Source organism: Delphinus delphis, chromosome 1, assembly GCF_949987515.2.
Source record: "Delphinus delphis chromosome 1, mDelDel1.2, whole genome shotgun sequence".
Taxonomy (NCBI): domain Eukaryota; kingdom Metazoa; phylum Chordata; class Mammalia; order Artiodactyla; family Delphinidae; genus Delphinus; species Delphinus delphis.
In genome coordinates, this window is record NC_082683.1 from 39,883,552 (window position 1) to 39,910,571 (window position 27,020).

A 27,020-nucleotide genomic window follows, 5' to 3' on the forward strand; every position below is an offset into this window, starting at 1 on the left:
GCTGTGAGTTGATGGACAAATACTGGGTTTAGTGCTAGAAAACCTGGTGTGAATCCTGGTTCTATGATTTCCTCTACTTCTTTAAGCCCCAGAGGCCTCTCCCATGAAATGGGAGTCGTGGCACACAGTAAGGGGCTTGGTAAACGTTTACTGGCACAACAAATAAATAAAATTACACCATTCTCTGTTCTTGTCTACCTTCAACTGGACTAACGCTATTCTTCCTGAAAACCTGTCTAAAAAGTTAATGCTTGTGTTACTTCCAGGAGGCTTAAAAATCGCCTGTATCTTCAAAATATATGTTTGGACACTAAGTACCATTTCTGATTTCGGCTGAAACAAAAGAGGCTAATAATATTAGATTTTTTCTGAAAAAGTATTAAAGCCTTCCATTCATTTCTGCAAGTAAATAGCAAGTTTCTCTGCTATAGGTATAGTTCTAGTTTCTTCCTAAATGCAAAATGAATCAAGTCAAAATACTTAAAGCATACCCCTACCGCAGCACAGAGGCACACTGGGTTTGGCCAAAAAAAGATGATTACACTTGTTGAAAAGGACCTGAGCATGGGAACAGCTAGTAGCAATGAAGGAGGTAGTACACAAAGGCCTTGGAAAGAGACAGAGGCAGGTGGATCCCCCTCTGTGGGCCCCAGCATCCCCTCTCAAAAGGCATCGGCCACTCTCATCTGCGGCCGTAGCTACGCATCTGTTTCTTAGCCCCGTTGTGCTTCCAGTGAGGGCTGGGACAAATGGGTCTCATTCCTTCAGTGAGAATCTACTAGGCACCTACTAAGTGCCAGGCCTGGGTTAGGCGGCTTTGAGTGATGTGCAGTCCGGTAGTGGAAAGAGATAGGCAACAGATCATTACCATCCTGACAAGGGTAAGGATAAAGACTTGGGAACAGAAGCAAAGGACAGGCTGCTACACCTGGAGGAGACTAGGAAGCCTTCAGCAGGACGGTCACCAGCTTCTGTGCTGGGGCCTGGAACGGGTTGGGAGGGCTGGGGTGGGGTAGTTATCTTCATATGGGAAGGCAAGCGGCACATAATGGAGGCTCACTGACCGACCAGGAAGTGGGCAGCATGATGACCTGCACAGGTTTGGGGAGGGAGAGGTCCCCACTGGCTCTGGGATCGTGGAAGGCTTTAGGGAAGAGGTGAGCTCCGACTGGAGCCTGATGGGTGATAAGGTCTAGGGAAGGTGGAAGGCTGGTCAGGCAGGGGGATGGCATCCCCATCAGCAACAGCTCCTCAGGTCCTTCCCCCATCCCTCCCCATCTTCTGAGGGCCCTTTGTGCATGAAGGCTGAGGTGGGCTTTGCTGGGCAAAGGCAGGAGAGGCTGTTCTAGCCTGTGGAACTGGGTCGGACAAAACCCCTGCAGCTCATGTGGATGCCCTCACAGTGGGGCGGGTCCCTCGGGGAGTCAGAACCGCAGAGCGGAGGTGGAATGGACCTAGAGAGCCCCCTCTCCATGGGGTAGAAGCCCAGGAAAACTGGGGTGGCAGGAGCTGGCCCAAATCCCTAGTCGTGGGGGTCAAGGTATTTTCCCCACTGTGAGGAACTGTAGATGCCCATTTCAAAGGATATATTTGCTTCTCCCTGAAAAGGAAAGGTGACCAACACTCGCTGAACATCTTCTTTGTTAGTACCTTACATTGAAATACCTATCGTTTAAACCTTTTAATCTTGACACCCCAGTGTCAAGTTACTATTTGTTTACCATCTTCCTGGTTAGGACGGAAACTCTGAGGACAGCTACCGTCCTGGTCACGGCTATATCCCCAGCACCCAGCACGATGTCCCTGGCCCACAGCGAACACTCATTAAACACGTGTTGAATGAAACAGGTTAATCCTCATGGCAGTCTTGCAAAATCTATCTTATTATCTTTGTAGAGGCTCAGAGAGGTAAAGTAACTTGCTGAAAGTCAAACAATTCTGGGTTGCTAGACTCCCAAAGGCTTGCTCTCTCCCTACACCTCTTCGGCTGACTGCAGTTTTTGGACTGCACGGGCTTCTCACGTAATGCCCACTCTGTGGGACACCCTCAGCTCATCTCTGACCTTCTCTCACCTTCCTAGGGTGTCTGTGAAGAGCCACAATCATGCAGGGGGGCAGCTGGGAGGAGAGGGTATCACCAGGATTCATCTCACCTCTAGGAGCTCTGAGCCTACCCCCTGCCAGCTGGTGGCCAAAGCTGGGCTGGTTCTTCATCCACGGTTCTTCCACCTTCCTCCCCGCCCAACTGTCTGGACCCAGGAAGCATCCAAATGGCAAGGATATGCGGAACATCACGGGCCTGCGCTGCCAGACAGGCACTGTGTGCATATGACATGGCCTTTGGTTCTGGACCAGAACTGGCTGGGTGGGAAGACTGAGGGGTTGTGGTGGGAATAAGTCGGGCAGGCGGCGTAAGGGCTGCCCTCAGAAGCCTGCAGGGCTGCCATGGGCACAGTGAGCACCTGCGGGCAGGAGTTACGGGGGGGCAGAGTTTCACCACACGGCTGACATCTCCCAAGCAAGTCAATCCATGGCTTTGGCTTTGCTGGCTCTTGCCTTCAGGCCATGAGCCCTTCGAGAGCAGGAACGATTTGATCTGCTTGGTTCAGAGGAAGAGGGTGACTCCGAGGTTGAGGGACTGCACCCCAGGCCACTCCAGTGGGGAGGAGCCCCTGTGCGCCACGGGGCAGTTTCCAGGTGCTCTCACCCACTTCTGCAGCCTTGTCTGTCCCTCCTACCTACTTCTCCTCTGCGCAGTCCAGTCAGAAACCACTTGTGGTTCCTGGATGAGCCAGCCTCTCTCATAACTCCATCAGGCTCTCCTGTCATCTGGACACGTTCACTTCCTCTCTCTGAGCCCGCATCCTCATCTGATGATCCTATCTACTGCTGAGGTTGTTTTCTGTGTGGAAAGCACCTAACGGCAGGCTCCAAGCAGGTGTTCAGAGGGGCCAGCCACTGCCCTTAATAAGGAGCCCTTCCCCATCTCTCCCACCTCCACCTGCTCTGACTGGCAAAGCCAGCGGAAAACAAGCCTGCCACACAGCCACACCGAAGCCCATGACCAAAAAGGCAAACCCCTGTTTCAAGTGGGAAGCACAGTCCTGTTCTGGCAATGAAGAGAAGCCCAGTGACTCCTGCATGTCCCGGCTCCCCAAGCAGGAACAAAGGGACAGCCTGGAGTTGTCCCTCAGCCCCCTCCCCATTGCCCCAGAGAAATGAACGCTAGGGAAAAAGAGGAAGGAGGGTCCTGGACTGTCCTGCCACTCTGAAATCAGCTCTTAGAACAATCTAGGATGAACTGTGGCTCATGTGTTGATTCAGTCAAGAGTGCAGAAAGTCCTTCAAAGTGGGAGATGGCCAATACCTTTAAGAGAAACAATTCCAGTTCTCACTGCTAGACCTTTTCCTGCCACCCGGGGTTAGGAGGCCCTGGGCATAGAGGTTTGGGCCCTACTCCATCAGTAAGTGAGCAGTGGCAGGCTGTGGACCTCCTGGGTCACAGGGATACCACTCATCCTCTTAGCCCTCTCTCAAAGCCCAACTTTTGTGAGCACTCCTGTGTATTGGTGAGAGTGAACTGAAGGCTGGAGGAGGCGGAAAAGAGCTCTGAGTGGAACAGGCCCCAGGAGGAGAGCCGTGACAAAGAGAAAATTGAGCCATAAACAGTGATGTCTGAAGAATCAAGGGGGTCAAAAGGAGTGCTTGAGGACTGGAGATAGGAAGACTGGAATTCTGCCCAGGAGAAGAGGGAGAGTTCAGTAAACCACAGACCAGTGAGCTTGAAATCAAGTCCAGGCGTACCTATAAAATAGATGATTCAAATATGATTTCTGAGGACTTACAAGGGAAAGTAGCAACCTCCAGGAGACAGGAGGGGTTGACCAAAGATTAAGATACGCCAAGACAACCACATCCGTGCTCTGCTGTAGGACAATGATTGCCTATGGCATGCCCAGCACCATATACACATTATCTCATGCGAATCCTCAGATGATCCTGCATCATTAATGCTGGACCCCCTGAGCACTTACTATGTGCCAGCCCCTGGGCGGAAGTCTTTTCATGCATTTGCTCATTTAATTCTCTTAAGAATCATAAAGGTTGGTACTGGCATTGACCTTGCTTTTTGGATGAGGAAACTACGGCCCAGGAAGTTTTAAGTAACTTGCCCAAGGTAACAAAATCAGACTACGGAAAAGCCAGGGTTCAAAACTCCAGTATTTCTGGCCTCAGGGCCCATGCAGGCTGTTAGTCACTGACCATGCTCTCCGGGCCTGTATGTGGTAGGCATTAAGATATTCATTTTACAGAGGATAAAACAGAGGCTGAGAAGGGTTAAGTCATTTTGCTTGAAGCTGCGCAGTTAAAGGATTAGAGCCGAGACTCAAATCTAAGTAATATCTGCTGCCAGAGCCCGCGGTGCCTCCAGTACAGGGGGAGCCGGCAGGAGGCACTGGCTGACGTCAGCTGCCTTTTCAAAGGCACTGTCAGAGACCCGTGCTCAGAGTCCAGCTCAGGCCGCGCAGGATCTTCAAGATCAAAGCTGGTATTTTAACGGACCTTGGACGGAGCACAAGGCACGAGCCCAGAGGGGAACAGAGGTGATAGAAACCCAGCTCTAAAGAGGCAGGACAGATTTGCGGGCCACACTGGCTTTCTCCTTCAAAAGTTTCAACTAGCTTGTGATCTGGCCGACAGGGACATACGTTATCTCTTCTTTTTGCCTTCTCCTCGCTCAGATGGAGATAATAATCCTTACCTGGCCTTGCAATAAGGCTATCGGAATAGTCCAATGAGATAAAAATGTCAAGGTCTTTGAAGCCCGTGAAGTGTCTTGTACATGTGAATTACTGATACTCTCCTTCTTATCTATGCCTCTTCTGGTCAGAGCTCACCGTCTCCACCTACATTCCCTACAAAGCACACACAGAATGCAAAGCCATCACAGGCCTCCCCCTGCAGCTACGGCATTGGCTCTGTTCTGTCCGGTGTACAGGGCTGTGCCCCGCCTCGGGCTGCGTGTGCAACTTGAAGGCAGGGATTCCGTCTCCTCCTCTGTCACTCACAGAGCCCTTTCCAGCCTCAGTTGAACTAATGTTACCTGAATCACACCGGAACGATTTTAACTATCTAAGAGGTACTGAGAGTGCTAAAAGCTGAGGGTGACGTCTAAGCCTCGGTCTTTGACCTCTAAGAGCAAGGAATCTGGCTGAGGGGAAACCAAGACAGACGCTAGAGTTTACTCCTTCTCGTATACCAGAGCCTTGCGACTAACTGGCTTTCACTGTTCTGCTACCCCTCACCCCCTTGGAATTCTCTGAGACTGCCAAGCCCTGGTTTAATAAACACCACTCTCACTCTAGGCTCCTGAATGTTTTAGAAAGGGGCTTTCTATCAACGTATTTCCAGCACCTAACACAGTCCTGGCACAATGGATGCCCTTAATAAATGATGAATGAATGAAAGAATAAATGAATGCACATACACACAAATAAATCTGCACTTTATAAAGTAGAAGATCTTCATGCCTTTTGTGTCCTCAGCACTTATCTCTTTGGGAGAAGGCAAACAGGAAAGGGCAGGAAAGGAGAAAGAGACTGGTGTTTATTGAACACTTACAATATGCTGGTCACAGGGCTTTATTCTTTACATATGCTTCTTCCTTTAATTTTGACACCATGACAGAGGCTCCCAGCGAAGGGAATCTCTGGGTTAGAGAGCGAGGTTCCTTCCCATCAGAGAGGGCGGACTCCCATGCTAAGATCATACAGAAGGAAAGTTCTACTTTACAGAGAGATGTCCTTTGGGAGGATTAGGCTGGGGGGGGGTCACCCCCACGTCAGTGACAGTGAAGTCCAAGGGCTAAAGAAGGGCATGTGGGCAAGGGCCCAGAGAGAGGCTCCCAGGACCAGCTGTCAGGAGACCCCTGGGAATAGGCTTGAGGCGCTTTCTGGGCTTGTTTCCTCCTCAGCAACGTGAGGGCAACACCCTATATCCTGTCTAAGCCCGTTCACAACTCCAAGGCTCCAAGTTCTAGAGAATTTTTTCTGTTAAATCCATCTTGTGTTTATTCGTGGAATGAATGAAAGAATGAATACTCAAATGAAGAGGTGAGTCAGCCAGCGAAGTCTCTCCAACAGCTTCTTATACCATCTTGCTGCTGCTCCCGCCCTTCTGCCCCTACCCTCCACCGGCTGCACCATTACAACTCCTGGCTGCCAGAGGACCTGCTCGCCACTCCGAGGTGCCCCTCGGGCTCAAGAGGTCAGGCTCTGGCTCTCTGCCCTCTCCCATCTACAGACTGTAGGATCCCAATGCCTGGGGAAGTCAGCAATGATTCTTTATAAAACTGAGCATCCCTGACCTGTGGATGGTCCAGCACCCAAGATGGACAAAGATCCTTGAGATGGGGCGCCTGGCAAGGTGGAAGGGAGAAAATACACAAGGGGAGGCCTCCAAGAGCAACGCTTGAGCTGGGCGCAGGGGGCGGGCAAGGATGGTGCAGCCCAGGCCACCCATCAACCCCAGGCTGGAATGTGCTGCTGAGAAGCAAAGAGGGTCTTTCAGTCCCTTCCTGGCTCTTCTCTGCCTTGTTATAGGTTTCTTGGGGGTGTGTACAGTGCAGGAGCCGTTACAGCAGGGGGTGTTTTCCCAGACTCAATCAGAGAGCCTTCCACCTTCAAATGTTAGCCCCTTCCCCAAAATTCGGTACACTGCATTTCAATCACATGCTTACGTGTTTACCTCCATCACTACGCCCTCCCCAGCTTCCAATGTCTTAGTCTTCTTTGTATCTCCCCAAGTTCCTAAGCCCAGAAAGCACGTGGTCAATGTGAGCTGACTGACTGAATGAACAAATACATATGTAACTCCTTTGCTCTTCTATGATAGAAGACCTTGAGAGGCAGAGAAGTTGGTTAACCTACTCAAGGTCACACAGCCAATTACTGGTTAGGAGAGTCAAGAGTTAAAAACCAAATCAGTCTCTGTCTTAGCCCCTCCACGAAATGGTATGAAAAAGGAGCTAATGGTAATTCGGCATCAACAGAATGCCAGACAGTATGCTGTGTATCCCTGTGCTGTGAGACGGGCGTTATTATTTCCATTTTACGGATGAGAACACCAAGTCTCAGAGAGGTACCCTCTGCCTAGATTGCTCCTTGCTCTTCCCACCCACTCACCCCTGCCTGGATAACAAAAATGCATCCTTCAGGCTCCAGCTTAGAAGTCGCTTCCTTCAGGAAGCCTTTCTTCCCCGATCCCCCAGATTCGATGGATGCCGCTCCTCTGCTGTCCCACAGCAGAGCTTCTAGCCCTGTGCTGGCACTGTGTCAGTGGCTGTCTCCCGTATCAAGCTTTGAGCTCCTCAAGGGGAGTGGGCAAGGGCGGTATCCTGAATGTACTGCACTTTAACCACTAGGCAAAATGCCTGGCGCACAGCAGAGACCAGTAAATATTTGTGGAAGAAAGGAGGGAGGAGGGAAGAACGCAAGGAAAGAAGGCTCCCAAAGCCACAGCGTTGGGAAGTGGGGAAGTTGGGTTTAAATCCAGCCCTATCTGGTTGCACAGACTGGACTAGAACAGACTAGACTACATCCATGAAAACATACAAGCTCCCCTTAGAGTAGGGAGCCTTTTACTACACTCTTGTGGATTTATCTTAGAACGTGGCACATCATCATTTTCTGATTAACAAGGGCTCATCGATGGACTTTAAGCTTTCACAGGTCACGGAGAGCAGGTGTGATTTTCTGGGACACCCATGGTCCCTGGAGCAGAAGGCACTGCACATAGTGGGTGCTTTACGCATACTTGTGTCTTGAGCTGATTTACAGTCAGTCCATCCCACTGTGATGAGGACAGTGCCTCAGATCAGAGAAGAGCCAGCCACTGGCCCTCAAGACGACATGCAAGGCCTGTGGGGTGGGAGTGCCTGGAATGATCAAGACACTGAAACTATGGTCGGGGCCAAGTTTGTCTAAGTGTTTTAAGACTAAAGAGGAACATGCTGATACAAAAGGCAGTGTCTTACTGCCCCAGAGGGTTAGGAGTGGCTTCTGGAGTTTAAACTCAGGTCATCATCATACAGAACAGGCAGTTTCCCTGGGAGCTGAAATAATGACGTGGAGAGTTTTGTTGTTAGTATGCTTTGTTCCCCTCCCACCCTCCACCCCAAAGAAGTTTACAGAAGGCGTAGCATACAGAGTGCAAGGAAAATAAAAATTTTTCATCCGAAGACCAGGAAAACACTTTTTCTCTCTGAAAACCTCAGTTCTCTCCCGCCTCCCACCCCGACTCCAAGATCAATACAGTTTTCACACTTTTTTATAGTTAGGGTTTCTCTTTGAGATTTTATTTTGATAAAAAAATTTTAATAAGTTTTTACGTCGCACACCGCATGTGACCTCTGGTGTCACTGTGCGCCTCTAGGGGCTATGATTTGGCAGAACGGCCAAGGCGGAGTCAGGGGGTGGGGGCATGACTAGCCTAGGAGTTGGGGATACGGTTCGAGGTGAGCTCTGCCTCTGCCTCCCCAGGTGACTCTGCCTAAGTCCCAACCTCAGCTTCCTTCTCTGCGACAAGCACATGAAAAGGCCTCTTGACCAACTCCCTAGGCCACCCTGAAGATCTACTGAGGCACTGCCTTGGGGACATACTCTAGGTAGTAAAAGGTACCTGTAAATCTAAGTAAGGTAGCACTTCTATCTGAACATCAAAGAGAAATGAGGCTTTACATGTCAACCTGTTATCTAGATAGCACAAGCCTCCCTTCTTGAGTATGAAAGTGCATTTGATTTAAACTTCGGGGATGGCACTTGTGTCTCTAGACTAGGCTCTTCCCTTTTGGAAGCCAAGAACACTGATGCAGGCTTATTAATGACTGTCCGCAGGGCACGTGGAGGCTATGAACTTGGGTTATACTGATTTGCTCAATACTGACTGGCCTCTAGTTTGTACAGTCCTGGATTCTTGTGTTCTGAAAGAGCGTTTCTGTCTTTTTCTCTCAGGTAAGGAGTCATTTCTCCCTGCTGGCAAAGCTGCTCCCTTTCAGATTTCCCTTGATTCCTGCTTCTAAACCACGTCAGATGTGAATATCTAAAAACCTAGTTTGTTAAATTCAGTTGCAATATAAGAGCCTATCAAGTTCTTCTATGAGCAAACCTGAGGAGTTTTATACATCTTTACATTAATCTAAGGTCGTGTGCCTCCCTGCTCAAAACCTTTTTAATTTTTCTCATTCCTACCAAAACAAGTCCAGACACCCCAGGCTGGTATAGTTTTCAAGGCCTTCAATCGCCTGTTCTTAAACTACAGTTGCAGTCTCTCTTCTCAACACCCCAGTGAGACTGCTGCCCTCTGCTTCCTCTTGTGCCTTGAAAGCCCGCCCACCCTTCAAGGCCCACCTCCTTCCCGAAGTCTCCCTCAGTTACAAATAGCCCCGCTCCATCCTTTGAACTCTCCTGTCATCTTATCCACGTCTCTCCTGCGGCACTGATCACTTTCTGACTTAAAAGTAGTACATTTGCCGGGATGCTGTCTAGCTCTCTTTACTATCCTGAAACCCCCTTGGAGAGGTTTCCTATTACCCCTGGTCCTGCCTCTTGCCACATGGATGCATAAACGAGTGGTGGCAAATACGCTGCCAGCTCTCGTTCTCTGAGCCCCATTTCTTGACGTTGCCGCTGTGCTCTGAAGAGCTAAGGCTGCCGCACGCCGAAGCTCCTGTCAGATTGGCTCCGAGAGGGGAGTGGCTCTCCCTTGGGGTAACTCTGCCCTTCCCTCGCCTCAGGGAAGCTCGGCCTGCCTGTCCCCGGTGCCCTCCCGGAAGGGGGGCGGCACACGCCATGCCTCCGCGGGGAGTGGCAGGCGGCCCGTGGCGGGAGCACTCACCGCTGCCCAGCCTCAGGAGCAGCACGTCCTGCAGCCTCCGGTTGAGGTCGCGGAGCTCCTTCATCTCGGACACCAGCGCCCCGTACTCCTTGAGCTTCTTGGCCTGCTGAACCAGCTGCCTGCGAGTCCGCTCCAGCTCCTGCTGGAGGTGGCGCATCTCGTCCTGCTGCTGCTGGTAGTTGCGCAGCAGCTCCTCATACAGAGCCCGGGGCACACCGGCGTCCTCCAGACTGTCCATGTCCTCTGGGCCCGGTGAGGCCTCCACGAAGACCTCTTCCGGACATGTGCTGTGGCCCAGGCTCAGGCCGTTCTGCTTCTCCAGCCGGGCCACCACTGCCTCGATGCTCTTGTGCGCCGCTTCACTCGGCTTCCGCCCCTCAGGTCTCTGTGTAGGACAACGAGAATCAGTTCAGGCAAGGGCAGCTGGGACTTTCTTGGGCTGCGGCTCAATATTTCCCCAGACAATCCTAGAATCACAGAACCACAGAACATCAGTGCTTGGAGAAACTTGCGCAGACACGTAGTCAAAGCCCTTCACTTTACAAAGGGGGAAACAGAGGTCCAGAGTGGGGAAGGGTCTCGCCCCAAGTCACACAGTCAGTTAGTGGCAGAAGCAGGACTCTGGTTTCCCAGGCCAGCACTTCTTCCGTTCCATCACTCTGCCTCTTGGGTGCATGTTATAATATCATGACTGCCCTCCCCAACTCCCCAGCCTCCCACCCTACCCACAGGGCCCAGGCAGTGATCTGCTCACAGGGAGTATTCAGTGTGTATTTGTGGAGAATCAGTAACAAATCAGGCCAGGCCCAGCCATCCCGGGGGAGCCATCACTCAAATCTCTTCAGCAACAAAAACATAAAAGCCCCTCCCCCCTGCTCCCCCCGACACAGAAAAGGGCATTCCACCAAGTAAACTTTTCCTCAGGAATGCTGCAGTTGGGAAGGGTGCTAAGGACTCGAATCTAGGGCAGGAATCATGTCTTATGTTCTGTTCCTCCACTGCCTACTCAGAACTGGCACTTGGCAGGGGCTGGATAAATGTTTACGTAACTGAAAGGTTCAAAGAACGCTAGCACTGGAAGGTTCTTTCTGGTTAACTCCCTCATTTTACAGGTGAGGAAACTGAGGCTCAGAGAGGGGAAGGACTACACTCAGGGTCACACGGTGAGCTACGGAGAGAGTCAGACCCGGAACCTGAAGCCCGACTTAGAGCACCAGGCTCCTTCCCCCACATGTGTTAGCCGCTCCTTGGACTCTGGTCAAGTTGAAGCTCAGCAAGAAGTGGATACAGAGAGGACAGTTTAGTGAGAAGACAATTATCTAGGACTACCCAGGAGCTGGGGTTTCAGCTGCCGGAGGCCAATTCCAGCTCGAGTGGACAGAGCTCCCACTGAGGGGAAGTGGGAGTTAGAGGACCAGTGCAGGAGGGCTGTAGGAGCTCTCCTGACGGGGGCACTTGTGGGAGATGCAGACAGCTGGAGATACCAGATTCCAGACAACTTAACTGTGTCCGGTCAAGCCTGCCTTAACCTCTCAATGAGTTCCTGAAAATTTTGGAAAAAAACAAAAAAAACATGACTCTGAGATTAGGTTACATGACAAAATCCTATCCCGTCATTTATCCACTGGGATAAAGTGCTGCTGGTAGTCTAGATGAGTTTATTCATTAAAATTATAATGATCACTTTGGATACCCGTCTGCATCACTACACTGTGAGACCACTAAGGGCAGTGACCATGTCTGTCTAATCTCTATGACCCCAGGAACCAGCAAGGGGCCAAGGCCCATAGCACGGGTGCAATGAATGCATGAACTAAACTCAACTGCATCTTCTGGACTATGCTTTGGGGAGGTCCTTGGCCTGTGTCCAAAAGCAGACTGCAGTCAGTGCAGAAGGCATCCCTCTTCCTCCTCCCTTCCTCCAGGGCACCCATCGTACAGAAAAAAACATCTGGCTTATCGAACAAGATATTCAGCAGGCTTACACGCAAAGGCTGGAGGAGAGCAACTAGGGCGCACACCAAAGGAAATGCAACCTCACGCACAAGTTTCCTTCCAACCCAAGGTCACATTAAGCCCTTTGTCTGAACCTGGCGCACCCCACCTCCTCGTGAGTCCACCCTTAGCTGTTTGGGGGCAGCCTGATAGTGACTGGCTCTGAACTGCTGCCCAAGAGCAGCCATGTTCCTGGAGCCTAGCAGTGACCTCTCCGGAGCTGGAGGCCAGACGGAAATGCACCACTCCCAACCCTTAGCAGCGATGACACTGCACAGATGGTACAAACAGGACAGCGCTCCCTGGAAAGTCAGCCAGCAGAGCAAACTCACGCTAGCCGTCCCGAGCCTCTCCCAACGTGAGAAAGTCACGGCCTGTGACACCAGGGGGCATTTACATGGACAGAGGAGGCCAGACTGGAATTCTTTAGCTATAAGAAATCTGAAACTGCTGCCCCGTACTTCCAAAGAAGAGGAAAGATTTTGTTACCTTGATGTGTCTAAGCTGTAAATCTTCTTCCCCGTAATCTTTAACTTCCCCATCTTCTTCTACATGATTGAGAGAAAGTTTGGGGATTTTTATTTTCTTCTGCATCACACTGTTTTCAAGGTCAGATTTGTCTTCTAAAATGCATAGCAAGAGAATAAGGTTCATTATGAGTCAAAATGCTCAAAATGCCCATAACCTCAAATACTAGAGAATGTCTGAGGCCAGACCAGTTAAAAAGGAAAAGCAAACAAACCCAAGACATGTTTGTTCCCTTCTACATGCAGGGCTCCTAGTAGCAGCAGTGCAGATCAAACTCTAGGATCAAGGGTATATGCTAAAGGCACCACCGTACAAAGCGTTGAAATAGCGCCCAGTGAATTTGCTGAGGGGTTTCCCTAAGTATATCTTCAAGGGTGGCCTTTTATGGAATTCTAGAATCTTGGAACTGGAATGGCCCTTAGATTGCTATCTGGTTTTAACTTAACTAGCACATGAATCCCTCAACAACCGACATATTTCTAAGCAAATGATCTCCCAGGAAAACCTGGGGGGTTTCTGCCCGCTCAGGTACTGATGAGCACGAAGGGATGATAGCTCTTACGGAGATAAAGCCTGAACTGGAGCTGAGGTACAGCCTCCCCACAGCCCAGACACAAGACAGGCTGAGTTAAGACAGATACAGGAAGAGTAACTAGCAACATTTACTGGTATCAGATAATGAAATGACAGAGTTTGGGGGGCCTCAGTGACCAAGTGGCCCAACTCTCTCTCATCTTACAGGTGAGGATGGAAGGCGCGTGCCCAGGGTGTGAGTCTGAGGAAGAGGCAGGAGTGGGAAACAGGCCTCTGGCATCTCAACCACTGCTTACGTGTGATAACAACACACACTGACGTGCATTACGAACTACAAAAGTGCTACACAAATACAAAGGGATACTACTTCTCCTCACTTTCTTATTCTTTAAACTCAACTTCAGATAATCTGAAAGAGAATTATTTTTCTCTTGCACAGATTTCAAACTTTACTTCCCAGATCTGTCTCTCACCGTAGATGTCAACAGTAAAAATTCAAAGAGGACAGTTCCAGAGGTAGAGACTCGAACATGCTCTGGAACTGGCCCTTGTGGTAAATACTTTGAGGCCCTGTTTTCTGGGCCTGATCTGGGACTCTGGGAATTACTATTTCTTACTCCTCAAAGGTTCCCACTGCTGCTGTATCTTAAATGTAGTTTGTAGCATGTTGCCCAATGCCGGATGTAGCATGTGGCCAGGGAGTGGTTAAGTTCTGTCTCTCAGGGTCTTTTGTGTGTGTGTGCACATGTATGTGTGTGTGTTGAACATGCTCTTACACTTCCCCCAGTCCAGGCTTCTCTCCTCACAACTTGTTAGCAAAGTTGAAAAGGAAGCCTGTGAGCACCTAACTATTCCAGAATGCAGTCAAATGCCAAATCTTCCTGAATGTATCTTAGGAATGGAGCCCCAGCTGGTCAAGGGTGGGACTGCAGTATCAGAGAGGCCTCAGTGTGAAGCTCAGCTCTTCCGAGACAGGGCGCGAGGAGGGAGCAACAAAGTCTTGATCGCATGACCTCAGGTATCTCCTCTATAAAGAAGCGTGGGGACGACAGCAACAATGCTTCACACACTTGACCACACGGCACGGCTGGTACACACTAGGCACTCAATGAACAGGATGTAAAAGCTGGTATTATCAACAGGCTCAGAATCGTTTTATTTCCCTAAGCATAAGGTGGATAAAGATACAATTAAAATACAAAAACAAAGGAATGACTTAAGAAGGGTATCTAGTGTAAGGGAAATGCCCCCAAAAAGAAGAGGCCATCTTGTTAACAACCCCTCCTGATCAGAGACGAAAATGCCCTTTCCCACTAGTGGAGCAGCAATCCTAGGCTTCTAGTTTCACAAAAAGGCCAGTTCTTGTTCTTGTTCTCTTTGTCCCTATAAAATACACCCAATGGGTTAGGCAAGAACAGCAGCAGGGACCGTGGTCTTTCTAAAAGAGCAGTAGCTCACCTCCTATAAATCACTGTCCATTCCTTCTAAGTCAAAAAGCTGCTAAAATATAAAACCTAAAGAAGGTGCTCCAAATAAATTATCCTGAAATGGGATGGGTGGGTGTGTTCACATGTGAAAAAAGAGGGAGAGAAACTGAAAGGGATATAGAGGATGAGAGGGGGGTGTTAGAACTTCTGAATGTGTTGAGGCAAAGCTCCTGGGTCAGCCTTCAGTTTGACAAGGTCAAGGGCAAAAATCTGAGATGTAGCCACCAAACTAGAAATGACAAGCTATGCTCTGCCTCCCTGAGGTGAAGCTCTGTAGCTGAGAATCATGCCGGTACGGAGAGAAGCAGTCATTCAGGCTCACAAAACTGGGCAATATTTCAACTGGGAGCAATCCTCAGACCATTTCATTTAACCCTTTCAAAATGGAGATGAGGTTCCAAATGGTAAATCCCTGCATCCGTCTACTCGGCAGTCAGGCCCAGGGATACAGGGGGAGCAAGACAGGCAGGGTTCCCATTCTGGTGAGCACATCATTGTGCAAGGTCACAGAAGTTAGTGCCATAACATGAACAGCATGAGAACTCAGACTGTGCAACCAGAGTTCAGAGCTTTTCCTCCTATGCCTCCGCTTAACATTTACTGAGAATTCACACTTGCAGGATCTGGCTGGGGCCCTGGGGCACTGAGAATGAACACCTGCTTAGGGGACACAAGATAAAAACCCACGAAAAAGAAAAGCCCTCAAATAAGATTGAGATAAGATCTCAAATACTGAATGTGAATAAGGGGAAAGTAACTGCTTTAGGATCTTGGGGGCAAGGGAGATCACCTTGGTCAGTGTAACCATGGCAGGCATTTGAGAGGAAGGGCCCTTTGAACTAGACCCCTTACTTATCGGCTGGTCTTGAGTAACTTAATTTACTTCTCTGATCCTGTTTCCTAATCTGTGACTTGAAGTAAATAATTCCTACTCACATTGCCAGGATGCCGTGAAGATGATCAATTCTGTGTGTTAAGAACTTGAGCGGAGTGAATAGCACTTGGACCGTCAGTGTACATAAAAGGACAGCCATTTACTGACGGCAAGAAGAGGGATAAAGGACAGAAACCAAAAAAGAAAGATTGCAAAAACATTTAGACCGGAATGGTTACAAAAGATGGTTCAGTTATAGGCAGGAAGAAAAGGTGAGAAAGAAAGTTAAGGTGGCTGGGGCTTGGAGAATAACTGGCCTTGAACGCTAAGGTAAGAAGAGCTGAGGTTCAGCCTGCAGGTGTGGAAAAGTCAGACAGTCTGGATTCCAAGTCCAGTTCTGCTATGTGGTAGGTGTGAGAAGTCAGGCAAGCTGCTGTGTCAATGAGCATCACGGATCTCTTTCCGTAGGAAGGGAGACAGAATATTGACCTCAAGTGGGATCAAATCAGCTGAGTATATGTGCCTTGAAGGCAACAAGAGTGGTACTTACAGCAGATGACAAAGCTCAGCAGAGCCTGCGGCTGGCCCTGGGCTGCTGCGGGCTTGCCCTGGAGGTGGAGACCTACTCAGCCACCTGGCTTGAGAGAGCCTTACTCCCCATAGGATGACAGGAGCCCAACTCCCACCGGCTATACCCAAAGCTCCACGCCCCCTCCATCTAACTGGAATGCCCCCTCCTTTCCTTTCTGTTAGACAAACTCCACCTAACCTCCACTCAGCTCCTCTTTCCTCCTCTAAGGTCCCATTACACCTTATACATACCTTCTCTGTAGCCTATTTTCTTACTATGTTGCAATCACCTGTTCTGAAGTCTGCCTTTCCCACGGGAGTGTGGGTAACCACAGGGCAGGGCCCATATCACAGGCTTGGCCATACAGTATAGAGGCTCATCAAAAAAAATGTTTAGTGAAAGAATAATAAAAAGAGGCTATACCAGTAAGCATATGAAAAGATGCTCAAAATCATCAGTGATTAGGGAAATGTAAATCAAAAATAATACTATCAGATATACTTCATACTCACTAGGATGGCTACAATCAAAAAAAGAAAAGAACAGAGAATAAACATAACAAGTGTTGGGAGGATATGGAGAAACTGGAACCCTCATACATTCCTGGTGGGAATGTAAAATGGTGCAGCCACTATGGAAAACAGCTTGGCAGTTCCTCAAAAGGTTAAACAGAATAACCATACGATCCAGCAGTTCCACTCTTAGGTATGTACTCAAGAGAAATGAAAACACGTCCACCAAAAACTTGTGCACAAATATTCATAGCAACATTATTCACAATAGTCAAAAGGTGGAAACAAGCCAACTGTCCATCAACTGATGAATGGATAAACAAAATGTGGTATATCCATGCAATGGAGTATTATTCAGCTGTTAAAAGAAATAAAGTATTGATACTTGCTACAACATGGATGAATCTTGAAAGCATTATGCCAAGTGAAAGAAGCCTGACAGAAAGGCCACATAATATATGGTTCCATTTATATGAAATGTCCAGAATAGGGATATCCACAGAGATAGAAAGTAGATTAATGTTTTCCAGGGACACAGGGGAAAGGGGCAATGAGAAGTGACCACTTAATGGGTACCAGGGATTTCTTTTTGTGTGATGAAAATTTTCTGGAATTAGATAGTGATGATGTTTGTAGAACACTGAATTGTACACACTCTAAAATGGCTAACATGGTGAATTTTGTCTTATGTGAATTACACTTCAATTAAAAAATAGGCTACCACTTTTAGAATGTCTATTACTGACCAGATGCCACTATACGGCTCTTCACATATATCACTGTACTTCCCAACAACGCTGCAAGCAAGTATTACCTGCATGTTTTTCCACAGAAGAAGAAATGAGACTCAAAGAGGGCCTAAAGCCACCAGATGCGAAGGCACAGAGCCAGGATTCGATCTAGATCTCTTTGCCCCCCAAGCCCACGCTCTATTCTCTCTAAAAACACATGCCTGAAATATGGTTGAGCCATATTCATAGATGCTGAAAGAATGAATGATGGCTCTAGATAAGGACATCTAAATTCCCCAGCCTGAAGTTCAAAGCAGAAGACCACTTTACTCCTGCTCTCCTGCCACACCCCTCTGGCCTCAGGAAGCCCCCAGATAGGAGTAACTATCGCCAGGCACAACGAATTAGGTTGTAGGCCAGGGCTCAGGTTTGAATGGGTCCTTTGAAAGGGCAGGCTGAGCAGTGCAGGAAGGTCTGAGTGACAGAAGTAAGTTCCTGAAAGGAGCAGAAGCAGACAGTCCCTCGAGTCACATGTCCCCTTACCTGGACCCTGGCTGCCCCAGTGCTTGGCCAGGGGGATCTTGAGGCCCCTCTGAGAGGTAACTACCTGCTGGCTCCATCCTAACGCCCATCACCCTCCTCCCTGCGCCATGCTCCCTGGATGAGGGCTCAGGAAGATCTGAGGCCTCCACTTGTCCTTTTCTGCAGTCACTGGACATTCACTGAGCCCCTGTTCTGTGCTGAGCACTCTGCTAAGTGGTCCTGGTCTTTCGGATCCTTACAACCCAGGATGTGCCAAGAATCCCAACCAGAATAGCAGGCTTGACCTCCTGAGAGATGCTGGCTCATGTGGGGGCAAACCTCCAAGCTCCAGGCCTTCCTAATCCTAATCCCAAATTAAAGGTGGTGCCTCACATCCGCACCTAGTCCACAGAAGATTACGGAACGCTCAGTGTCACCGTAAAAAGTGGAAGAACTGGTTGGGAGAGGGAGGTCCAGGATTTAACAAAAGCAGCCCAGTCTTTCCAGTCAGGGAGTCCTGGCTTGGAATTCTGCCTCTGCTACATACTAACTGTGGGAACTTGGGCAAGCTACCTCACCTGTCCGAGTCTCACTTTCATTATCTGTAAAGTGGGGATAATAAACTGTTTTCCAAAAGGTAGTGCATATAAAACACCAAGCACAGTGCCTTTCTTGTCCCAGGTGTTCAGTGAATAGTGGCTGTGAGGCTACCCCTGTGGGCTGTGTCATTGGCTTTTGTCCTGTGGCAAAGAGACCCGTACCCGACACAGATTGAGACATGATGAAAGAGATGTTTGGGGAAGATTAATGTGGCAATGGCAAGCAAGATGGATGAGGTGTGAGGAGGAGACTGAACACAGGGTGACAAGAAGCTGTAACTCTTGACTGGTCACATTAATGCAGGTGAGCGGTGGTGTGGATCACCTAAGACAGCAGGTAACTTCAGGCAGCGTTTTAATGTGGCTTTGGAGTATGCTTCTGGCTTTGCATTCCAGGAAACCACAGAAGAAATTAGCAGGAGACTCAAAAAGGATGAGTCAACCCACCTCTCTGGTCAACCCACCTTTGCAACTGCTCCAAGCTTAAGACCAAGTAATCAGTTTTAGTGTAAACAGAAATAAGTATGTAGCCTCTGAAGAGATAAACTTCATTGATTCTAACTTCCTGATTCTTTTGTTTCCAGGGCAAGAAAACCACCAAGGATTTGGGCATCAACTTTCTCCTTCTCCTTTCCAGCTACTATGTTGTCAGCTAACTGCATTCATCTATTCAACAAATACTGAGTAAGCAACTACTATGTGCCAGGCCCCATGCCAAATTCTTTACTAACATCAATATATTCAATCCCCATAATGATTCTATTGAAGCAGAAACTGAGGGTCAAAGAAGTGAGGTGGCTTGCCTAAGACACAAAGTTATTAAATATCAGAGCCAGACGTTCCAGTCAGGCCTGCATGTCACTCGGGGCCTGGTTCTATCATCTAATTATCCTATAGGAACAAGAGAAAAATTACCAAGTTGCTGTAACTTCCTCAACTGAACTAGAAGGCACATACAATATGGTGAGTGTGTCAATATAATTCCCCAAGTGCCAGCTTTTCTCCCAAGCCTTTGCCTACATCCAGGAGAATGCTGTGATCAATTCCCAAATTGAACTTAGTATGACTTGATACCAACCTCCTGAACTCCAAGCTTATCAAGACCACCAAGCCCTAAATAACCCCCAAATGGAGTCCCTATTCAAAGCCATAAAATATGGTAGAAGCTGCTCTTCAAAAATATAGAAGACCTTGGTATTTGTCATTAATCTGAGAGGGAGAAACATCCCATTAAACTTACCACTGGAAAAAAAAAATGGAGGCACGTTTAATGAGCAAATAGTGTTTTAGAAAAGAGGCCGGTGGACAGGAAATCCAATGCAATTCTGTCTTCAAACATGAAGATGCTCCTGAAGAATTTGAAATACAGTTAAAATGGGAGAGGTACTGTCTTGACTCCCATTTTACATAAAATCATGCTGGATAATTAAAAGAACCCAATGTCAGAGTTTAATGTGGTGTGGGCTTGTTAGCTATGATGAAGTTCTGAAAGGCTAAACATAAACTGTTTTACATAGGTTTTGTCTTATTTAAAAAATATCTATATGCAAGTTTAAAGTTCTTCATCTGTGTAAAATCCTTGCAAAGTCTTACGTTTGTATTAAAAACAGACATGCCACAGAAAAGGCATGCATATCTCATTCTCTGGCCTGTGGCGTTTGTTTTTTTAAAATCCAAGGCAGACAAAATTCTCAAGTTTCAAGGATTGTATCTAGCCAAGACAACACGAAGACGAGTGCCCTGCTGTGGTAAAGCAGAAAGAAATCAAGAGACACGGGTTCGAGGCCCGGCTTTGTAACTCACTCTCTGGGTGACCAGTTACTTCCTTTCAGCTTTCTTTTCTGTAAAACATAGGGACTAGACTAGAAAACCTTAAGAGATCCTTCCAGCTGTGTGACCAACTGGCCAGCCACAGGGAATTCCACTTCTCTTTCTCTTCTATGCAGTGCCGGGCAAGAGTAGATGATCTAATCCCTCCAGGTGGGCTCGTTTGAAGAAATGTCCTGCTGAGACCATCCGAAAGGGGAGAGAAGAACTGCCAACCAGGTTTCAGTAGGTCTCCCTGCTTTCACTCCCATGGCCTCACTGGCCTTGGCACAGGGCTAGGGCACAGACAAAACTAGGAACCTCAACCTTCTGACTCATTTGTCTAGCTACCCTCATGTGCTTCACCAGGCTGTTGCCAGGGTAATAAGTGGCCCCACCACAGGGTCACAGAGGGGCAACAGATGGGGGGAGACGGTAAGCCTTTCAGGCTAAAGTCAAGCCGCAGGAGGATTTACAACACCCGCAAGTTAAATTTTAAACCTGTCTTCTCCTTGGTCCTCTAAATCGCTCCTTTCCACAAATGGTGGCACCCACGACTAAGCAAGCTGTTCTCTCAACAATGCTTAGCCACCACAGTCCGTATCCGCTACCTATATTGAATGAGCACCTACTATGTGCCAGGTACTTTTCCATATTACCTTGCTAAATAACATAGTGGGCAAGTCACTCGTTACCATCTCTACGTTACATTTGAGTACCTGAAACTCAGAGAAGTGAAGTAATCTCCCCAAGGTCACACAGCTTGTAAACAGCAGAGTCACGGTTTGAACCCAGACTGTCTCACTTCAAAGCCTATCTTCTTTCAGCTCTCTCAATCTTCCTCCTTGATACTCAAGGAAGCGACCTGGGGGAGGGGGTCATTTACCCAATTCTCCCATAGGACAGGATTTCATTCCAGAATATCCACCTCCCCTGACAGGGAGCTCATCACTATGCTTAGAAGCCCTTTCCGTCGTTCATCCACTCTCTCGGCTATTATTATATTCCTCCCACCAACCGCTTTGAATTCCACTCTCTGGACCTAATTTTGCTTTCTGGGCCTCAAAGAACAGGTCTGATTCTTCTTCTAGTGGGGCAAAACTCAGACATTCAAAACTACCAAAATATCATCCCATGCAAATCTTTTCTTCTCCTGCTTATATATTTAGCTGTCCTATCCTACTATGTCTCACCAATGAGCTCAGAGGAAAAAGTAGTTGCTGTGTAGTTAAAAGAAACAAAAACAGGCTTAGATCTGGGATACAAAGGCCTCGCTCCTTGTCTGATTTCCAGGACACCCATCTCTCCTGGTTATCACTTGATTCTTAGTCCATCTCTGGCTGCTTCTCCCCAGTCCCCTTTCTGGGCTCTTCCTCTTCAGCTGTGCCCTTAAAAGCTGGTGTTCTGGAGTTCTGCAGGATTCGCTTACTCTGCCCCCTCCCTCTGTGAAACCACCACTTCCACGGCTAACGACTTCCACATTGGGATCTTCAGCCCAACTTCAGAGCACTCTCCTGAACCTTGGGCCACATGCCTAATCGCTCTCCTGGAGTATCTGCCCAGGTATCCCATGGGCCCCCAAGATTCATCTTGTCTCAGACTGAACTCAATATCTCCTCTTCCACCCAACTACTTTTCTAATGCTCCCCATGGAGGGAGGAGAGCCCAGACCACCACATCATCATCACACACATCACCACAACCAGACAGTTCCCAAGTCCTGTGGATTCTCCTTCCTCAACCCACCTCAGAGCCATCACAACCACTGCCACCCTAGTTCGGGTATCATACTTTTCGACTGACCTGACTCACAGTTCTCCAAGAGCTTCATGCGTATGGGAAGACCTTAGCCCACTGCCTGGCACCTACAGCACCCACTAAACAACTGTCTGCGTAGCTCTCTTCTCCCAGGGTAAAATAAGAAGCCTTATCTCACAAGGATGTAGACAGAGTATGTATATGGTAATTCCTAGCATTGAACCTGGAGCCTGGTGAGTTCTTAATAAATATTTAGTAAACGAGTCCGTGAAGGCAAGAAACAATGCCTATTCCTCCTCCTGTATTTCCCTCCAGTGTAAGACTGACCACCTAGTGTAACTTACTACCTGGGGAACTTAAATGAACCAGAGAAAAGCTCTTCAGGGTATGTATGCTTTTCCAGTAAGCATTTTAAAATGAAGAGTACACACATCCTCTCTCTCTAAGGAGCTTATAAGACAAAGCAGGTAGGCACAGTGGAAAGAGAATAAATCTTGAAGTCAAAGATCTAAGTTTGAATTCTACTTTTCTGGTGCGTTTTTAAAAATAAACACCAGTGTGCTCTTGAATGACAAGAAAACACACAAAAGAGCAAGACCTGAGCTTGCCTGGGGCAATTTCTTCTTTCATCCTGTGAACCAGAACTCTGAAATACCCAGCAACACATACTATTTAGTTGTAACAAATACGTGGTTCTTAAACATGACAGATCACATCAGACGGGACCTTGAACGGTTAACATTTCAGTAGAATCTGCAACAGATGACAGCAGGCAAGTTCCAATCTTCGCTCCAATGTACATCAGCAGAACATGTCAAAACCTAAATTAAAAGTTTTCACTCGTTTAAAAAAAAAAAAAAGAATCCTTTTGTTGGCAGTCTCCCACTGATGACATGCAACAATCTTTGCATATGAAATCGGCTACTCCCCTGCTTCACTGCTAACTTTGTAGAAGTTCCAAAGCATTTCTGGAGCAAGTGATCCATTTGGACCAACAATGCCAAGCTGGGACCTGAGCCCTGAATGAGCTAAAATTACCAAAGCAAGAAGAACGTGGCTTTGGAAGCTATTTCCCCCAAGTGTGGGGTTTCTTCTAGTCAAGGGAGTGATGAAGAATGTTGACTTTTTCCAGGTGAACAAAGTTGAAGGAAACCTCCAAAACTCACTGCAGGTTTCTGTTCTAAAAAACAAGTTGCTGCTACAGGGGTTCCTGTCCTCCCTACTTCTTCTCCCCAAGCATAACAAATGCACCTGTCTTCCCCAAGTTGGTGTGTTCCACTTGGGCTGACTGGAGTGGACTACGTGCTGGGCACTATGGATGCAGAGAGAAGGAAGGCAGGTCCCCGTCCTGGAGGAGTTCACTGTCTGGTAGGAAGACAGACCTACTCACGACTAACCAAAACAAGACACAGAATGCTAAAGGTAAGTGAGGAACAGCAAAGTAAAAGGAGAGCTCCGAGGAAGGAGAGTTTCCCTTGGGGACTGAGGGTGGAACAGGGAGGTGCCAACGCATCTGTCCACTCCTCTGTGGCATTCGTCCTCAGCTCACGGGACTGTAGGCATGTCACGTGTCTGCCTTCTCCACTGAAGGTGAGCTCCATGGGCAGAGGCCCCATCTCACACAATGATTAATCCATCCTCGTTGGCTCAAAGGAGTGCCTGAGGGAGTGTTCTCAAGATGGCATGAAGTACCGCAGGCCTGGGGGAAGCTGGAGAAATGGGGCTGGTCTGGGGCTGCTATGAACGCGCCGGCTGAGAAGCTTAAGTTTTATTCAGTAGGCAACAGGGAGCTACAGAAGGTTCTAAGGAGAGAAGTGACTTGACTAAGACTGTATTTTGGAAGATTTTTCTGACAGCAACTTGGAAAACAGATTGAGGCAGGGTAATCAATTAGAAGGCAGATGTGCTGGCTTAGATAAGAGCTGGTGCACGCCTGGATGTGGGCAGTGGTGGCAGAGTTGGAAAGATGTACAAGATAAACCACAAAGCCCACCTAGAATGGGCCCTTTCTCTGTGCTGCCCTGGTGCCTGGCTTCCACCTCTATTTAGCACGTACATTGGGCCCTAAGACTACACTCACCCTGAGGATGATGCCCATTTCTTCCCTGTCATTCTGCCCGGACAGAAACCCCACATGGCAGGGCCTGAAAAGTTAACTTTTGTTTCGCCTGGATTGTGCCGTCATTTCAGTCCCAGGACCTCAGACCTGCAGATGCACTGGAACACTCGCTTATTACAGCACCGGGCCTGGTGTATAGGAAGTAGAAGGGGGACATTTGACGACAAAAGGAATTTAGCACACCAAATAATAATAACATAGCCAAAGTGCCTGCATAGAATGGCATAGAATTTTAAGACTCTGAGCTGAGAAAAACCAGTTGTGGCCCCATAAAGAAACCATAAATCAATACCATGAGCCCCAGTAGCAGACTGGACTGCAGTTAGATAATGGCAAGCTCTCCAAATGGGCTGTTCTCATTTTCAACACGCTGTCTGGCAAATAAATGAGAGTGGTGAAGGAGACCACATCCAAAGGTGAGCCACATCTTGAGTTACGTGGACCATGGAGGATGGGAGCTCTTCTGCGATTTCCTGAGGAAAATGACAACTTAGCAGAGAGGAAAGTGCGTGTGCTCTGTAGGAGGGAGGCTGGTGAGAGAGGGAGAACAGAAGGGGCTGGAAAACTCAGCATCTAAAACTGTTCCTGGGCTCGAAAACTTGATTTGAACTGTCAGCTTCACGGACAGTTCTTCTCTTGCCTTTCATTCCTTCCAAGCCTGCTGTGTGGCTGACGAGAACATCAGCTACTTTACAAAGGAGATTTCCAAGTGGGGGCCTGGCACTGGAAGACCTCGGTTTCAAGTCTGGCTTTGTCACTCGTTAGCTATACAGCTGGAGAGGAGTCTCTGAGACTCAGTTGTCCTCATCTACACAATGGAAACAGTAACAACGGCAATCTCTACCAACAGGGTCCCGCGGAGGACTCGGAGAGAGAATGCACAGGCACAAAGTTAGACTGTCAGTAAAGGTGTGTTTGCTTTTTCCCCTTGAACTGAAATCAAGGCTATATACTGATTCTGACACACATGGAAACCATGATGTAGACCAGCATATGCTGGAAAATGCAAAGTCCCAAAGCAGCTGGCTTTGACATTTCCTGGATACAAGAAGAGGTACACCTGAAGACAGCTCTGAGTTGGCCTGGGCAAACGGTAAAGTACCGCGCTTCTCACCAAAAGCCATGAAACGGCCCCGAACTGCTCCTGAAACTACGCTTTTGGTGCCAGAGAGGGATTAATTACTCATGGCTAATGCACAAGAACATAGCTATCTCTGCCTCCCGCTTGAGGGCTCGCCGCCTCACATCTGGTCCCACAGCACCGTGGTATTCACAACTAGGAGATGCCAGAAGATGAGCTCCTTAAGACGAAGTCACTGCAAGCAATTCTCGGAGCCACCACATCCAAGATGGGGTTTCAAGACACATGGGAGAGTTCTTCCAGGACAAATGAATTCCCAAACCTACCCTGGCCCTTCCAGTCAGGTCTGGAGCCAGGACAGTGGCTCCAATTTAAAAGCTAACCAGCTGATTGGAATTCTAAATGTGGCCTAGTCAACGGCAAGTTGTTTCTTTTTCTTCCCCTTGCTCTTCTCAAGAAAAAAACCTGAAGAGAGGTGGAGGAAAGTGCTTTTCAACTCACTTTGCTCAAACCGGAGCCACGCTTCTTCTCTGGATCTACTCTGCCAATTTCCAGATGTTGCCTAGGTCTGTTTGTGCATGTGTGTTATTTTAACTGTCTGTTTTCAATAACCCTAGAGATTTATCACCATTCCAACTTGGAGGATGAATAGTCTATAGATTCAAGATTCATGGTCCTCACACCAATAATTACGTGTGTCTTACTGAAGAAGACTTTTGTCAATTTCCAAACTCAGAGTCTGTGGGGGCTGCCATCTGCCTCAGCAGCCTCTCTGCGGTGCCTGAAGAGCAAAGCACAGTGGTGATGTTTACTGCATGAATAAGTGGATGCAGGGACAATCTCTAAAAGAGGAAAGCAGCTATTACACACTAAAACACCTACCTACCACGGACTCCTTCTGACCACATCACTCCCCGCCTCCTAGGGCCCTTCCAGATCTAGGAGTATAATAGAATCATTAAGAGCATGCTTTCTCTTCTTCTAGCCAAGGGGAAGCTAAGGTTACAACCTACCTATAACCGCCTCAGGCCTATACTGTACTCTTGGGGAAAAGTCTCCTAACCCCTTCCTTCAGGTAATTAAAAGCAAGCAAACAAATGAAATAAAAGCTAATCCGCTACAAAGGTTTCCCTTTTCTACATACTTTCCTTCATTCTGTTCTTCTGGCCCCACGCATGCCCAGGTGTTGTGGGGGGGGGGGGGCGGTCTATACCACTGTGCCCCAGGGCTTGCCAGAGAGGTGGTCAGGACACAGTCTGTCCACAAGGGCCCCAGGTGCTCATAGGGTTCCAGTTCTTCTTTCAATCCTCAACTCTGGCAAACCTACTTTCCAGAGGCAACAGGAGGTGATGGAAAGGAACTTTTCATGAACCACAGCTCTAAGCTACTGCTAATTTGCCACGGGACCCTAGGAAAGTCACTTCTCTGTTTCAAGCCACAGTTTCCTTATTTGCCAAATTTAAATATGATACATGCTGAATTCATCTCTTAAGGAAAGCTAAGAAAGTTGGAAAAAATAGGAGAGGTCTCAAACTACAAAATGCTAGCGATGTCTCCTAACCCCTGGTCTTCTCTTCCAACTGGAGGGCAGGGTGGTTTACTGTCTCTGTCCACTCTGAGGTGCACCCTCCTTACCAGCAACAGCTAAAAGGCTGCTCCCCAAAATGGAAGTGATACTTTCCTCATCCACTCATATCTGTACCCAAGCCTCCTAAAACTAGCTGGGAAAGAGGATCCACTGACTTTACAAAGGAAAAGGTGCCTCGGCATGGCAGAAAGAACCTGGTGAAGGAGGCTAGAGGGCTGGTTTCTAGTCCTACCACCAAGTGAACCTCAGCGTCCTCATCTGTCAAATGGAGATGAGACCACCTGCCTTGCCTATTTCTCAGGGCCCTGGGAAAGCAGGAATGGGAGGTCTGGTCTCATCCTGACCTAGAAACTCTTTCCTGGCCCTCAGCTCTCACTCAGAGAGCCTTCCGGGAGATTCAATAGGGGTGTGGAGTCTGAGG

At 48.2% G+C, this 27,020-nt stretch overlaps 2 protein-coding genes across 3 annotated transcripts in view; both read right to left on the reverse strand.

Annotated features, from left to right (window-relative positions):
* AGBL4 (AGBL carboxypeptidase 4) overlaps positions 1-27,020 on the reverse strand; it is a 1,259,489-nt gene that overhangs the window by 223,855 nt on the left and 1,008,614 nt on the right. The gene's annotated exons all lie outside the window — the stretch shown is intronic.
* The window catches only part of BEND5 (BEN domain containing 5), a 47,759-nt gene that overhangs the window by 19,733 nt on the left and 1,006 nt on the right, over positions 1-27,020 (reverse strand). The window contains exons 1-2 of one of the 2 annotated variants that reach the window (XM_060004993.1): positions 12,379-12,512; positions 9,895-10,361 (exon numbers count right to left, since the gene is read on the reverse strand). In XM_060004993.1, the coding sequence (XP_059860976.1) occupies positions 9,895-10,132 (238 nt within the window). In that variant the 5' untranslated portion in view covers positions 10,133-10,361; positions 12,379-12,512. Of the gene's footprint in view, positions 1-9,894; positions 10,362-12,378; positions 12,513-27,020 lie in introns of those variants that run through there. The other variant, XM_060004984.1, reaches the window with a different exon arrangement.